The 16,289-nt window shown below is 41.1% G+C and overlaps 1 protein-coding gene across 1 annotated transcript in view; it reads left to right on the top strand.

Annotated features, from left to right (window-relative positions):
• ARHGAP31 (Rho GTPase activating protein 31) overlaps positions 1 to 16,289 on the top strand; it is a 106,765-nt gene that overhangs the window by 62,170 nt on the left and 28,306 nt on the right. Inside the window, exons 4-6 of the mRNA XM_054572322.1 lie at positions 8,332 to 8,414; positions 9,210 to 9,317; positions 10,264 to 10,406. Coding sequence (XP_054428297.1) covers positions 8,332 to 8,414; positions 9,210 to 9,317; positions 10,264 to 10,406 — 334 coding nt within the window. The remainder of the gene's footprint in view (positions 1 to 8,331; positions 8,415 to 9,209; positions 9,318 to 10,263; positions 10,407 to 16,289) is intronic.

Raw genomic sequence — 16,289 nt, 5'->3', positions numbered from 1 at the left:
GTTTGTTTGTTTTAAGGACTGGGTTAAATTATCTCCAGGTTTATTTGACCAAGTGTATCTTACTGCTTATGGAAGAAACTAAGAACCAGAGAAGTGCAATGACTGGCCCAAGGTCACACAGCAGGACAGGAACCTGAGACTACATGCCATACCCACTGCTACTTTATTTTGATCAAGCTATTCCCTCCAAGGTTTGGGGGAAGTGGTAGGCAAGTAGAGAAGTAAGAGAGAACAAACAGAAGTCAAGGGAGAGCTCAGAAAGCTGGAAAGAGAAAATAATCTGGAAAAAGTGCCCAGAAGGAGTGCAGGATAGGCTGACGAGTTGAGTTGGTGGAGGGTAGCTAGACAAGAGCAGAACACCTAAAACAGCTGAATGGTCACCAAATAAGGCACCCATAGTAAAAGTAGAACTATTTAAAGGATGCCTATAGAGATAGCATTAAAAACAGGGCTTGAACATTTAATGCAGGGCTGAAGGAGGAGAGTTGGGTTTAACCAAGTTTGAGTGTTAGCCAGCAAGAGAGGAGTGAGGAAGATGAGGGTGTGTACAAAGGAGTGACTGAAAAAATTGACCATGAAATTTTATCTATAGGAAAAGAAATGAGGGCAGAAAGCAGGTGTATAGCAGTGAAAAGATCAATGGATTAATCATCCAGTGAGGTCAATAGGCTGCTGGAGTGGGGTGGTCAGAGGGGATGTTTGAAATTAAGATTATGGAAGAGTTGCAATTATCGGTAAAGACCAGATGTAGGCTCTAACCATAGGAAGGAATCTCTCTTACGGCCCCTGTAATAAACTTATTTTGAGCATATGGAACGTTCTTCAATTTGAAATGATACGAAATAAGTAAAAGCTTTTTAAGAATTGCACTTGGGCCATTAAAATATATTTAAGAGTTTTTAATGATAGAGGAAAACACTCATAATGATAATTGGAAAAAATAGATATACAATTGTATATTAAGGCATGGTTAAAAAGAAAGATGTTCAAAAAGAGTAACAACCATTTATTTCAACGATGGATTATAGATTTCCTTACTTCTTTCAAAATAGTATCCACTAAAAATACATTATTTTTTAATGAAAAAATTGGGCCAAACCCTAAAAAAAAAACCAAACATATACCGGCAGTGGTTAGAGGACCCTAAGAAATCCAAGGGGGTGGGCAGGGGAAAGTGGTGGGGGGAAGGCGGAGACAAATGTATTTGAAAAAATTAATTAATTAATTAATTAAAAAAAAAAGAAATCCAAGGGGACCTTGAGATCTAAGACTGAGGCAAATGAGCCTCCACTCTGAGAAGCTAGGTCATTAATAATGGCAGGCTCTGTGCATCGGACCCCAGAGGAGTCTTTCCTGGGAACTAGGAGGAAAGGTTGTGTGTGGGCCTCATGTGCATCTGCCAGATTATCATCACTATCACCATATATGAGTATTTCCTCATTTTAAAAGACAATAAAAGGCAATTTGGAAAATAGAGGAAAGTAGGAAGACACCCTTGGTCTCTCCTCTTAAAGACCAAAGACAATTACAATTAACATCTGGATATTTCCTTCATTTTTTTTTTTTTTTTTTACTCTTTGCATGGTGTTTTTGTTCTTCCAAATTAAAATTGTATTTCAAAAATAAAGCAATGCAAAAAAGTATAAAGGAGAAAGTATAATCACCTGAAACCCCACAAGCAGGCATATTTGCTATTAACATTTTAGGAGACATCCTCACAGATCTTTCTCCCTCTTTCTCTGTGTCCCCCCCTGCCCCGCCCCCCTGCCAACACTGTATATTTTCAGTTTGTTTTTTTTGCCAATTTGAGTCAAAATATATCTTGTTTTAATTAGTACATAAGACTTTATTGTTTGCTTTCTACATAGTTTTAATCCTTTTATCAGTACAATAGTATCATCCTTGACTATGATAAAATAGAACATCATCATGTTAAAGAACTGAATGAACCTAACTTATTATAACTAAATTTCATTCTGTAACAGTTGGGGGTAGATAAGAAGGCTTGTCTAGAAACTTCAGAAACAGAATTCTTATCTCTGCTTCTGTTCTGTGGCACTGCTAATCATTCTATTCTCTTACAGCAACAGAAAAATAACAAAGCAATATTATTGTCAACCTGTCATCAGATTTTAAGGGAATCTAATGTTATATTTAAACAACTTATTGACACTAAAAAAAATAAGAGTGTTTTGTTGTGACAACTGACTTATACATAGGTAGAACCTAGTGAAGTTAATTATGTTGAAGAATTTATCATTTAAGAGTCCTTTGAGCTCAGTAATGAATTATACTATAAGCAAATGTTTGCAGGGACATGGAAATAGCTCTATTACATTGTCTCACATTCTTATAATGATTTACTTAAACCCACTCGCACAATTAAAGTAGAATAATATCTCAGTGGAATAATGGAATTAGAAAAAATTACTGGAAAAATAATCATGATTAATAGTTGCTATTTATTGAGTACTTACTATGTAATAAGCTTGTTACAAATATTATTTTGTTGGTTTTTATTTTCTCTTTTACAAAGAGTAAATTGAGGCCCAGAGAGGCTCTTGCTTGGTGTTGTACAAGTGTATAGCTGGTAAAAAGAAGTAAAGATTTAACATACTGTCTCAGAACTACCACATTATTTTAAAATAGAGTTAACAGCTCTTAAATATGCTCAGGTATTAAATGACTTTATATAAGATAAAGAAAGTATCCTAAATTAATGAAGAAACAATTAAATGCATTAGAAAAATTGAACAACTGTGGGGAGACTGGTTTTTTCATAGTTTTCTGTTAGAAGTGTAAATTGTCTGGGCATCCAGAAAGCCATTTGAAATTACTGCCAGAAAGTCCTAAAATGCTCATATTTTTTATACAGAAATTCTATTCTAGGATTCCATTCTAAGATAATAATCAGATGTGCAAAATAATTGATTTGTGAGCATTTTATTGCAATATTATTTATAATATCGAAATTTTGGGAGTATCTATGTGTCTAACAATATAGGATGGGTTAAATAAATGGTAATAAATCTGTTGTTTTCAATCCTGTGTATCTGTGAAAAGTCACATTTCTGAAGCATATTTAATGGCCACAATACAAAATAAAATAGAATAAAACAGTATATGTAACTAAAGAGGAAATGATACCAGAGTTCATATTTGGTGCTGGGAAGCCTGGGAAGATTGCTTCTTTTATGCTTTACATGTGAGTAAGTTAATAGTGGTTATGTCTGGGTAGTGGGATGGGTGATTTTTTGCCCTTCATATTATATATTAACTTTGAGTACATGCATTAGTTTCATGTGGCTACTGTAACAAATTACCACAAACTTGGTGGCTTAAACAAAAGAAATTGAGCCTGTCACATTTCGAGATTCCAGAAGTCTGAAATCAGTTTTACTGGGCTGAAATTAAGGTGTCAGCAGGGCCATGCTTCTTCCAAAGGCTCTAGGGTAAAACTGATTTCTTGGCTCTTCCAGCTTCTGGTGGCTGCTGGCATTCTCTGGCTTGTGGCCACATCACGCCAATCTCTGCCTCTGTAATCACACTGCCTTTTCCTCTCTGTCTCTGTCAAGTCTTCCTCTTTCTTCCTCTTTTAAAGATACCTGTGACTGCATTTAGGTAAAGTCAGCAATGCTAGTGTTCCCTGCAATGGAGGTATGGTCCTCAGTACCATCCTGGAAGTGTGTCACAAATATGTCTGCCTGGCATTTTCAAATGCAAAGCAAAATGTGGATTCATTCACTTACTCGTTTTATTCATCAAATGTTTGTTGGGTATCTACTACGTACACTATATACGGCAGGTATAGCTCTAGGTGTTGGGAATTTCATGGTGAGCAAGACAGATAAAATTCTTACTCTTGTGCAACTTACATTTTAATGAAAGAGACGAGACAATAAACAAATTTAAAGCATAGTTCTGTAAGTGTTAACCAGTTCAAGGTCCAGGTGCCCAGTGCTTCAAAAGGCCAATATTCAAAACATAAGGATTTGGAATAAGGAAAGGTTTATTGATTGAGAAGGTGACAAGCTGGAGACAGTTGGGGGTTGTGGGGATGGGGAGGAGGCTTAGAGTTTCCGTAAATCCACCTTAAGAGAACCCAAAGTTCAGGTTTCTTTTATGTCCAGGGAAGGGAGAATGGGCTGGACAAGAGGTATGTGATGACTAACCGTAGATATCTAGGCACCAGCAGAAGGGCGGGGTTGGGGGGGCATCTCTAAATCTCTTTGTGTCCACCCCCCTCCTTCATTTGAGTCTAGTCTTGAGGCTCCTGCAAATGTTGGTGAAAAGCTCAAGCCTCTAGCAGAATTCCTGTAATAATTAGCATATCTATAACCAGAGCTATTCCTTGAAGGTCATGGGAGAAATGCAGACTAGAATTAAAACAGAGTCAAAGAAAGTAAGCATTTCACTATGTTACAGTAGGAGAACTGTTGATAAGTATTGTGAGGAAAATTTGTGCAAGTACAGGGAGGGAAATGATGGGGACTGATATTTTTGTTAGGATAAATCAAACCTCTCTCTATAAGGGGATATGTGAACAGAGACATGGATGAAGCAAGGGAATAAATTGGGCAACTATTTGGGGGAAGAGTGTGTCATGAAGAACATGCAAGTGCAACGGCCCTGGCAGAGGACGTGCCTGAGCTTGCTTGAGGGATTATGTGGAGGCCGCCATGGCTGTTGTGGAGCAAGCGAGGGGGAAATGATGGGAGACAAGGTCTTTGCAGATGGGCCAGATCCTATAGTCATGCTTGCTTCCACAGTGTGACAAAGACAGATAGGCAAAATGACTGTGTGAAAGGACACACAGTGGTTGCCTTTGGAGACTGAAGTCCACTGTTGAAAGGAACACTTCTTCTGTGTATTCCTTCGGTTGCTTTGCATTTTCAAAATTATGTGTACGAGTTACTTTTAATCTGATTGCATAAATAATTTAAAATAAAAATTGTAATTTTTAAATGAGTAATACAAAATAAAAGTCAAAGGCTGAGTCACAGCTGGGGTATAGTTGGAAGGAAGAACCACAGGTTGTTTGTCCATGCTGCTGACAGGGCTGCCTAGGCTAAAAATAAGTTTGCAGTGGCCTGACTGTTCCAGGAGAGAAACAAAGATCTAGAGAGCTTCTGAATAGGATTGGAGTGTGATGGGGAGAGGCTGTGAATAATAAAATAAACGCTAATCCCACATGGGAGCTACAGGCATCAGAGGGTGAGCCCGCCCTGCCTCTCAGAGAACGAAGATGACTAACAGCTTCCTCAAATATTAAAGGAACTTTCCATGTGGTCTGTTAAATTCATCTACACCTTTATTCCCTAGATACATTTTTAGAAAGGGTGGGTGTGTGTGTGCAAGCTTTGCCAAGCTCATCCTAGCTTTGCAGGGAGAGGACGAGAGGCCTCCCGCCCCTCCCCCTTAGCAGGATAGACTGTGGGAGGGTCCACTCTGCATTCCGTGCCCCACCTTCCCCTGGAGTTTCTCTCCCTTTACTCCCTTGATGAGGCTTTCCCTTGGCAGCCAGGGTCCTTCCCAGAAGTGTTTTCTGAATGTCCACTCCCGGGAAAAGAGCAGAGGTGTCTGGGCGCTTACTCCGGCCGCGCCCCCCCCCCGCCCTTCTTGCCGTTCTTGTCCTCGCCCTCTTCACCCTGCATTATCTCAAAAAGCGAAGACTGAGGCAGCGGTTGCGCCTATGCCGGCTCTGTCCCCAGGCTTGCACACCCACCAGCAGGTGGGGGCGCCTGTGACTGCGACCCTCCCACTCTCACCTTTCTCCTCACTTCCGCTTAGGAAACAAAAAATCAAGTTTTCCATGTAGAGAATTTTGATTGCCTTTAAAAACGGTAAGCTTTTGTATATATATTTTACTTTAATTAAATAAAAAGACAAAAAAAACCAAAACCCTTAATAGATAAAGTCCGGGCATGGAGGGAAATGGAGTGTAGTCAGTCGTTCAACAAGTCTGGAGAGAATGCCTGTGTGTCAGGCATGGGGACCCATCACATCCTGGCGCTTACAGAGTTTACATCTATCGAGGGAGACCGACAAAACAGTAAACCTAACAATTAAGCACATTATATAGTATAGGTAATGGTGGGGAGCGCTATGGAAAGAATGGAGACAAGTGAGGGGGGTTGAGAAGGCTGACTGGGGCAGCGCATTGGAGTTGGTTAGAACACAACAGACCCACCAAGTGTGGCCTTGCTGGGGCTGGCAAACAGAAGGTGTCCTGTAAAGTTAACTTCCTTCCACTTTTCTGTGCATAAAAATTCTCATAACTGTGAGTTTGAACTTCATCCTTTATGCACACACAGCAAGCAGATGACAACTAAATGCTGAGCAGAGGTGAACAATATAAGAAAAACACACGACAGTTAGGGTCTTATTTTAGTGGTATTGCAAGGGGCAGTACTTATCAAATTAAAGACTATATTTTATGACATACATGATCTCTCTGGAAAAAGTCCAGCCATTGTTAATATAATGAAAATGGTTTGAGCAACATCCATGTAACTTGACAGCCAAAGAGAGTGGACTGGAATGCACATGCATGAACAAAGTCAACTTCACTGTACTAGTCAGTGAGGGCTGAAGACGCTTTGAGTGAGCAGGTATACCGTGTGGCCGTCGCATTAAAAGCGACCGAGAGAGTAGAGCAACAAATCTGCAACAAACTTTGCATTAAGCTCAAACATTCCTTTGTGGAAACTATTCAGATGATTCAGAAGGCCACAACTATGGGCAACTGGTGATTGGCAGCTTCATCACAATAATGCACCCGCTCATGCATCATGTCTCATGCAGAGATTTTTGACAAAACATCGAACCACCCAGGTGACTCAGGCCCACTAAAGCCCAGATTTGGCGCCCTGTGATTTCTTGCTTTTCCCAAAACTAAAATCACCTTTGAAAGGGAAGAGATTTCTGACCATCAATGAGATTCAGGAAAATATTGATGGGGTAGCTGATGGTGATTGGGAAAACTGTGTGAGGTCCCGAGGTGCCTACTTTGAAGGGAACTGAGGCATCTGTCCTATGTACAATGATTCCTATATCTTATATCTTCTTCAATAAATATCTTTCTATTTTCATAGTATGTGGCTGGATACCTTCTGGACAGACCTCTGATATGGGTAGACAAAAGTAGGTTTACAGTTGTGAATGCACAAAGAGTGTATTCTTGTATTATTATTTATCCTTGTATTATACATTTTTTCATATAAACAACTATAAACCTACTTTTGCCCACCTGGTATATAAATGTAAAGCTAGATTCCAGCATGGAGAGGAAATACAAGACTCACATATGTGTGAGTCACATGTGCCTATGGATTCAGGGTCATAAGACTGAAATGAGCTCAGAAGCTCCTTTAAAAGTCTCCCTTGGTCTTGGTGTGGTAATATGGATCTATGTATATGAAAGAACTCGTGGAGCTATAGGTTAAGATTTGTACATTTTTAATATATATAAATTATACCTTAGACAAAAAAGAAAGCTGTGACTGCTGTTGACCTTGAATTTAGGTACTGCTCCCATGCTGGCAGTTCTGGAGCTCTCAGCCATGTACTGGGAGGGACCCTTGAGGCAGGGCACAGGCAGGACAGGTTCTCAGGACAGGGATGCAGGGGAATCTGCCCAGGACACCTGCATTGTGCAGAAGCCCTGGACAAGCCTGTGATCACAGTGCCTTTACTGAAATCCCTGCCTTAAGTGCCTTGGTCTAGAGGGAGGAGAAACACAAACACAAGAAACAAGAGAGAGCGAGACCTGGCAAGGCCACTGGGTCTCAGGGACAAAGCCCTTATCTGGCTGAGAAGGCATGCCTTCCCTGCTTCCCAGCATCTACAACATGCAGCTGCTGAGTAGTAGCAAGGTCATGGAACAGTCTCAGGCCAGATGGGAAGTGGCTGTCTGTACTCAAGAAGACAGCTGGGTAAACATGGAGCTACCTTGTCATCTCCACCCGGCCCTGTCTTCCTTTGTCTCTGTCTTTATCTACCTGTCCCGGGGTCTCTATGACTCATTCTGCCACACATGACACACTCAAGATTCTACACCTTCTTTCCCAGATACCCAACACCCATCTGAGGGTGCACAGAAACTTGAACAACCCACAAGCCTTTGCGTGTGTGCAATGCAAGATGCTTCATGTCGTGAACCCTCAGAGATTTCAGTTGTTTGTTTTTACTAAAAAAGCGTGCCTCTTGGAGGGACAATCTCTAGGCCTGGCTGGAAAGCTGCAGTACCACGAGCCTAACTAAAACCAGCCAATGCAGGTGTGTGTCCACCCTCTCAGGCGCTCACTGGGTGCTTCATGTTCTTATCTGCAGGAGGCAGTGTCACGTTGCCCAGAAGAAGGCCAGTTGGCCCGAATCCAAAATGTTATACAGGAGCTTCCCCCATCCCATTATAGGTAAGAATCTTTCGTGAAAGAAAGTCACAGCCTCTTGTGGGGGTATAATACCGCAGATGCAGGCTGGCATCATAAAAGTGAACAAATTCAGTGGACAGGGGCTTTCCTGGGGCATTTTGAGGTGGGTGAACAGGTCAGTTTTATCAGTGAGTTGATGTCTGACCATGGACATTGATGGGAAGGGGCAGCCCATGTCCTAGAAACTTGCAGGATACCCCTCAGAGTCCCACTCTAATTCTGATCACACAAGGACGTCCTCACAGTGATATCCTAGGTTCTTACCCGATTCATAGAGTAACCAAATCTATGGAAACCTAGGAACCTATCCTAGGTTCTTACCCAGATTCATAGAGTAACCAAATCTATGGAAACCAAGATGGTTTTAAAACATGGTTTCACTGTAGCTCTTGAGTATTGGGCATCAATATATCCCTTACATCATCCCATCTTTTCATTTCATTCTTACACTTTAGCCCCTGATCTTACCACCTTTCCTGGTCTTCTCTGAACCTGCCAATCTGTTACAGGTGGGACAGATTTTGGTGTGGTAGAACTTCCTAGCCATAATAGATATTTTTCATCCTTCTCAACCTACCCTAGGCCAACGTGCTGAGGGCCAAGAAAATTAGAAAATTACTTCCATCAATCTTAGTATCTTCCTGATATTCCTCCAAAACTCACACGATAGAAATATTTATTTAGTCTCTCAAATCCAAACTTAGAAATTATCTCCAGTTTTGAAATTATTAAAGTTTTGTACTTTGTAAAAAAAAAATAAGTAAATAACCATTGCAGGACCTTGGAATACCTGATTCGACACCTGGCCCACATCGCCTCCTTCAGCAGCAAGACCAACATGCATGCCAGGAACCTGGCCCTCGTGTGGGCACCAAATCTCCTCAGGTAACTTCCAAACCCTCACCTCTCACCCCACCATCCCTGTAGTGGGCTTAAAACAGCCCACTGATTAAAATGAAGACTGGGTTCTTCAAAATTGAAGCCCCTTGAAGGCAAACCTGTAGCTAAGTGATCTTTTATAACACATATGAATTAAAGGTGATTTTAGTAACCTAAGTTCTTTGTCTGCTAACCTGGAAACTGGGTTCTAAAGGCATTTCCTGGCTACCACAGGGATGTGACTGAAGTTATAGGTCTGTATGTTAAAATTTCTTGAAAACGCCTTTCTTGTCTATGTGTCTCATTGGCTTTTGTTGGTTTTGGTGGGGTCACAGCTGACTATAACCTGAATCAACTGCTTCATATGACTTTATAAATTATGAGCTCCCCCTCAGAACAATCAGGTGGGGGTAGAAGGAGATCCTTTGGAAATAAGTCAATTCTTATATATTCACTAATAGAGTGTTATAGTCTTGCAATATATAATTCCTGGTAATTGTTTGAAATTTGTTCAGCGTGTTGGGCTTCACAGCCTTTGGAGAGTCCCTTTAATAGGTCTTAATAGTTAAAATATTCACCCTGACCCGGTGGCTCAGTACTTTGGAGCATCATCCTGTACATTAAAAAGGTTGCAGGGTCAATACCTGGTCAGGGCACATACCTAGGTTGCAGGTTCAATCCCTAATCAGAGTGTGTACAAGAAGCAACCGATCAATGTTTTTCTCTCACATCAGTGTTTCTCTCTCTCTCTCTCTCTCTCCCCCTCCCTCCCCTTCTTCTCTCTTTAAAATCAATAAACATATCCTTGGGTGAGGATTAAAAATATAGGTATTCTACAGATTAACAAACCATCTACACTGAAGAGATGGGGCTTGTACAAAAGGCCCCCTGGCTCCCCCTTACTGCTCTAGGGTTGACTCACTGAACTAAATGTATTTCTTTCACGATTTAGGTCCAAAGAAATTGAAGCTACTGGTTGCAATGGAGATGCAGCCTTCCTTGCTGTCCGGGTCCAGCAGGTGGTGATTGAGTTCATATTGAATCATGTGGATCAAATCTTTAACAATGGCGCACCTGGGTCTCTAGAGAACGATGGTAATGGTTGCTCCTGGCATACTGCCCACCAGCCCACCCTTCTTTCTTGCCTTAATCATGGGACCCAAGAGTAAGTTAGGGTGGCCCTGGTTCCAGCTTTGAGTATTGGAGCTATGTATGTGCTGATTACTGTGTGTGTGTGTGAGCGCCTGGGGGTTGTGTGTATATGTGTGTGCGTGTGTGTGAGTATGTGTGTGTGCAGCAAAGATGTGGTATGTTTCTGAGTAGCTGTAGCATGTTTTTGATTGATTGCATACTTGGACTATCCTGTGAATGTAGCATGGTAAACTGTAATAATGTTCCATTGATTTTAGTAAGTTCTTAAACTGTTTGAGTTATTATCTAGAGTCACTGGCAACATTCTTCTCTTTAACTATTAGATTTCATCTTTACTTTCAGTATGATATATTTCAGAAGACCCTTATGCTTTCATCTTGAAGTCTTAAGTGAATGAGTTAAGAGGCAGCATGCCCAAACTCACATGTATATTCAGAATGCATTTTCTTTCCAAGCATTTCTTGAGTGCTTACTTTGTCCTTCCCTAAACCAGGCACCACGCACAGAAAAATGAGTGTATCCATAGACATGTGTATGCAAAGACTAGTTAGCATACCATCCAATTGGTAGCATAGCATACCAATACTAGCCATATTGGTAAGAAAGATATAGCTATTTCAGGCTGAGCATTATGGGGTGCAAAATATTGTATTTTAGTCCTATAGCTCTTTTAATGGACAGTGAACCCTAGGAATGAATTGGGTAATGTTGCTTGAACTCATGTAAACCCAGTTTGTAAAAACCAGAAATCCAGTTGATCAAGAAGCCTGGGAGACGGTGGTGGTGGAATAGGTGGAAATTACTCTCACCTTCTCTCAGGCCCGAACTGGAATTACAACTAAATTATGGAACAATCAACATAAACAACCAACTAAAGATTAGCTGAGCAGAAGTCTTATAACTAAGGACTTACAGAAGAAGCCACATGCAGGCTGGTAAGAAGGGTGGAGACATGAAAAGGGCTGGCCCTGCTCCCATGTGCACCAGCTGAGAATCCAGAGGAATATCTCAGCCACAAAGGTTCACTGTGAGGAATGTGGGGCCTCAGCTCCATGCCCAGCTCCCTAGCCTGGAGCACCAGAGCCTGGAAGAGGTGCCCATTTAACATCTGGCTGTAAAAATTAGCGGGCATTTGGCCCACTAGGGAAAGACATGCATCTGCTAGAGATCCAGGTGCCCTCTTAAGGGGCCAGCTCACAAAATCTTGTTCACTGCCACTCACCCTGGGCTCCAGCAGAGGGGGAGCAGCTCAGAGCAGACTATAGTCTTGTGAGGACAGACTGGGTTGTGTGGTTCTGGGAAGAGAGCTGAAGGGACAGCCACCAGGGTCCCTGTGCTGAGTCCCTCTCCCACACTGCCCACAGACACTATCTTTCCTGGGTTGAGCACTCCCCTCCAAACTGTACTGGAATGGGGGGACTGTACAAGCCCCACCCTCCCATTCCCATCACCCTGCCCAGCCAAGTTCACTGTAGAGAGCATCCTGTGGTAGAGACTTTCTTGAAGCCTCTTTAGAATGAACTCAGAAAAAAATCACAAATGGAGTTGTGTAGCTCTGGGTCAGAGACCACTTACCCTGCCCTTCCCCCCCAACCCCCCCACACACAGTGCTCCAGAGCACCAGTGCACTTGCAGTGCCCTGCTCCCTGAAGACCAGAGTGCCTGCGCCCCACCCCCCACTGCGTCCCAGAGTAGCTGCAACATGTTCACAGCCTGAGAAGCTGTACCCTGTACTCCATGGGCCAGAGTAGTGGCATCCCAACCTGCCATGGGAAAAGCGCTAGGTCCATCCTCTTTGCTCCCAATGGCTAGCACTGCTTAGCTTTGCTCTGAAATATTGTAAGCAGGCTGTGGCCATACTGGTCCTCCAGTACAGAATACTCTCCAGGAGGTCTGGGTAGACTCTGGGAAGAACTGAGTCGTTTGACTCTTGGGCCGGGCCATTTTTACCTCACATGCCAGGACAGTGCCACCATTCCTGTGCAGAACTCTCTTTTCACAGGCTAAATCTTGGTATGTTTGGGTCTCTGCTGGCCTCACCCTGATAAATCCCAGAGACCCTGCCCTACCACAAACAGCCACAGGCATTCAGCGGGTGGTGGCTTACATTGATGTACCCTGACACTATTGCTGAGTAGCCTCAACACAGCACTAGTGCCAAGTTTGAGTGTATAAGTCTGCGAACACCACTCACCAAGAGCCTCTATCACACAACTCACATACTGCTAGAGGCTTTTTCACATACTGACTTATCCTACAAGGTGAGGGCAGGTCTCAAGGAGATTTGGGCCTTTTGCTGACCTGTCCCTGGACTCAGTGCTGATGGAAATCAACCGTGGTGCACAGCTAGGAAACTGCCACACAAATCCAGGCCCAGCAGAGACAGCCATAAATGGTTGATCACTTTGTAGCTCCAAACAGGTAGCCCAGGAACCCACAGTGGCTGCGCCTGACTTCAACCTGCACTGAATTCACTCCCAAGGGGCCCTAGAGCCAACGCACCTGTTGAGACCGCATCAGAGCACGATGAAATTAGCTCTACAAGTAGCACACACAAAGGGAGATATCAGCAGACACCAGACTCTCTTGGGGAAATTCAGCTTTGTGAAGCCAGCCCCAACTCAGCAGCTCATACATTGTGTTAGGGAGAGATACTTATAGCCAGCGGGTGGGGCAGCCCCACCCATGGATAGGCCAAGAGCAATCAAAACTCAGCTACAACAGGAGGGCTTACATAACCCACACAAAGGACATTCCAGGAGGACCTAGCTCAGAGGATCAGGGAGAGAGCCCCTCTGATCCCACAAACACCTACTACAAAAGGTCACCATACCAAGGCATAGCAGATCTCCCTAGTACACAGAAACAAATACAGAGAGGCAGCCAAAATGGGGAGACAAAGAAACATGCCTCAAATGAAAGTACAGGAGAAATCCCAAGAAAAAAAACTAAATGAGATGGAGGCAAGTAAGCTACCAGAAACAGAGTTTAAAACAGTGGTTATAAGGATGCTCAAGGAACTTAGTGAGAACTTTATCAAGAGATACTAGTAAGCATAAAAAAGGACATAGAAGCCGTAAAAAAAGAACCTGTCAGAAAGGAAGAATACAATATGTGAAATGAAGAATATACTAGAAGGAATCAACCAGCAGGTTAGATGAAGCAGAGAACCAAATCAGTGATTTGTAAGACAAGGTAGCAAAAAACATGCAATCAGAGCAGGGAGAAAAAAGAATTTTTAAAAAATGAGAATAATCTAAGGGACCTCTAGGAGGCATAACAACATCTTCATCATAGGGGTACCAGAAGGAGGGGAGAGAGTGCAAGGAATTGAGAACCTGTTTGAAGGAATAATGTCTGAAAACTGTCCTACCCTGGTGAAAGAAAAAGTCACACAGATCCAAGAAGCACAGAGTCCCAAACAAGATGAACAAAGAGGCCCACCTCAAGACACATCATAATTGGAATGGCAAAAGTTTAAGACAAAGAGAAAAACAGTTAACTACAAGGGAGCGCCCATGAGACTGTCAGCTGATTTCTCAACATAAACATTTCAGGCCAGAGGGACTGGCATGAAATACTCAAAGTAATTCAAAGCAAGGACCTATAACCAAGACTGCTCTCCCCAGCAAGGCTATAATTTAAAATTGAAGGTGAAATAAAGAGCTTCCCAGACAAGAAAAAGCTGAAGAAGCTCATTACCACCAAACTAGTATAAGAAATGTTAAAGGGTCTTCTTTAAAGAGAATAAATTTTTTAAAAAGAGGAGAAACATAGTTATAAAGAATAAAATGGCAGTAAATATGTACCTATCAATAATCACTTTAAATGTAAATGGCTTAAATGTTCCAATCAAAAAACATAAGGTAGCTGAATGGATAAAGAAACAAGACCTATATATATGCTATTTACAAGAGATCCACTCCAGAATAAAAGGTACACAGACTAAAAGTAAAAGGATAGAAAAAGGTACTTCATGCAAATGGAAATGAAAAAAAAAAGCTAGGGTAGCAATACTTATATCAGACTTTAAAAGCAAAGGCTATTATAAGACATAAAGAAAGGTATTACATAATGATAAAAGGATCAATCCAACAATAGAATATAACCCTTTTAAACATGCACCCAACATAGAAGCACCTAAATATGTGAAGCAAATCTTGATGGACTTAAAGGGAGAGGTTGACGGTAATACAGTCATAGTTGGGGATTTTAACACCCCATTGACTTAAATGGATAGATTTTCCAGATAGAAAATCAATAAGAAAATAGCAGCTTTAAATGACACTCTAGACTAGATGGATTTAATTGATATTTTAAGATCATTTCACCCCAAAACAGTAAAATATAAATTTTTTTCAAGGGCACATGGGACATTTTCTAGGCTAGACCACATGTTAGGACACAAAACAAGCCTCGATAAATTTAAGGAGATTGAAATCATATCAAACATCTTCTTTGACCACAATGGTATGAAACTAGAAATCAATTACAAGAATAAAACTGAAACTCACAAATAAATGGAGGCTAAATAACATGTTACTAAACAACGAATGGGCTAACATCATTGTTTAGTTACCTTGATGTTACCCCATTCATTGGTTTCATTGGATGTCCACTTTCACCACTTTTATTCAACATAGCACTGGAAGCCCTAGCCACAGCAATTAGACAAGAAGAAGAAATAAAAGGCATTCAAATTGGGAAGGAAGAAATAAAAATTTTTGTACAGCAAAGTAAACCATAAATAAAATGAAAAGACAACCTACTAAATGGGAGAACGTGTTCACCAATGGGGGTTCATAAGGGGTCAATTCAAAATTCATAAAGAACTAATGCTACTCAACACCAAAAAACAATCCAATTAAAAAATGGGTGGAGGACCTGAAATCAAAATTTTGTTACCTTGAGACAAACAAAAATGAACAAATAGCAACTTAAAATCTGTGGGGCACAGTACAAGCAGCCCTAAGAGGGAAGCTCATAGCATTATAGGCCTAACACAAGAAGCAAGAATAATCTCGAATAAACAATCTAGCTTTACACCTAAAGGAACTAGAAAAGAACAACACACAAAGCCCAAAGTGAGTAGAAGGAAGGAAATAATGCAGATGGGAGCAGAAATAAATGACATAGAGAAGGAAAAAGCAATTCAAAAGATCAATGAAACCAAGAGCTGGCTGTTTGAAAAGAAAAACAAAATTGATAAACCTGAACTAGACTAATCAAGATAAAAGAGAGAAGACCCAAATAAATAAAATCAGGGAAGAAAGATAAGTAACAACTGACACCACAGAAATACAAAGGATTGTAAGAAAATATTACAAGCAACCAAATGCCAACATATTGGACAATCTGGACAAAATGGATAAATTCCTAGAAACACACAATCTTTCAAAACTGAATCAAGAAGAATCAGAAAATTAGAATAGACTGATTACAACTAATAATATTGAAGCAGTAATAAAAAAAATCAAACCTGCCAACAACAAAAGTCCTGGACCAAGCAGCTTCACAGATGAATTTTACTGAACATTCAAAGAAGAATTAACACCTGTTCTTCTCAAACTATTCCAAAAATTTTAAGAGGAGAGAAGACTCTCAAAGTCTTTTTATGATGCCAGTATTATCCTAATTCCAAAACCAGATAAAGACACTATAAAGAGAGAAGTTTATAGGCCAATATCCTTGATGAAAATAGATGCAAAAATACTCAACCAATATTAGCAATACATCAAACAGATCATACACTGTGACCAAGTGGGTAAAAATCTGCAAATCGATTAATGTGAAATACCACATAAACGAAATGAAAGATAAAAAATC

The sequence above is a fragment of the Pteronotus mesoamericanus genome, unplaced genomic scaffold, assembly GCF_021234165.1.
Source record: "Pteronotus mesoamericanus isolate MK-2021 breed Mesoamerican mustached bat unplaced genomic scaffold, CSHL_Meso_final contig_228, whole genome shotgun sequence".
Lineage (NCBI taxonomy): Eukaryota > Metazoa > Chordata > Mammalia > Chiroptera > Mormoopidae > Pteronotus > Pteronotus mesoamericanus.
Note: the sequence above shows the minus strand (reverse complement) of the source record. Positions and strands in the feature narration are given on the sequence as shown.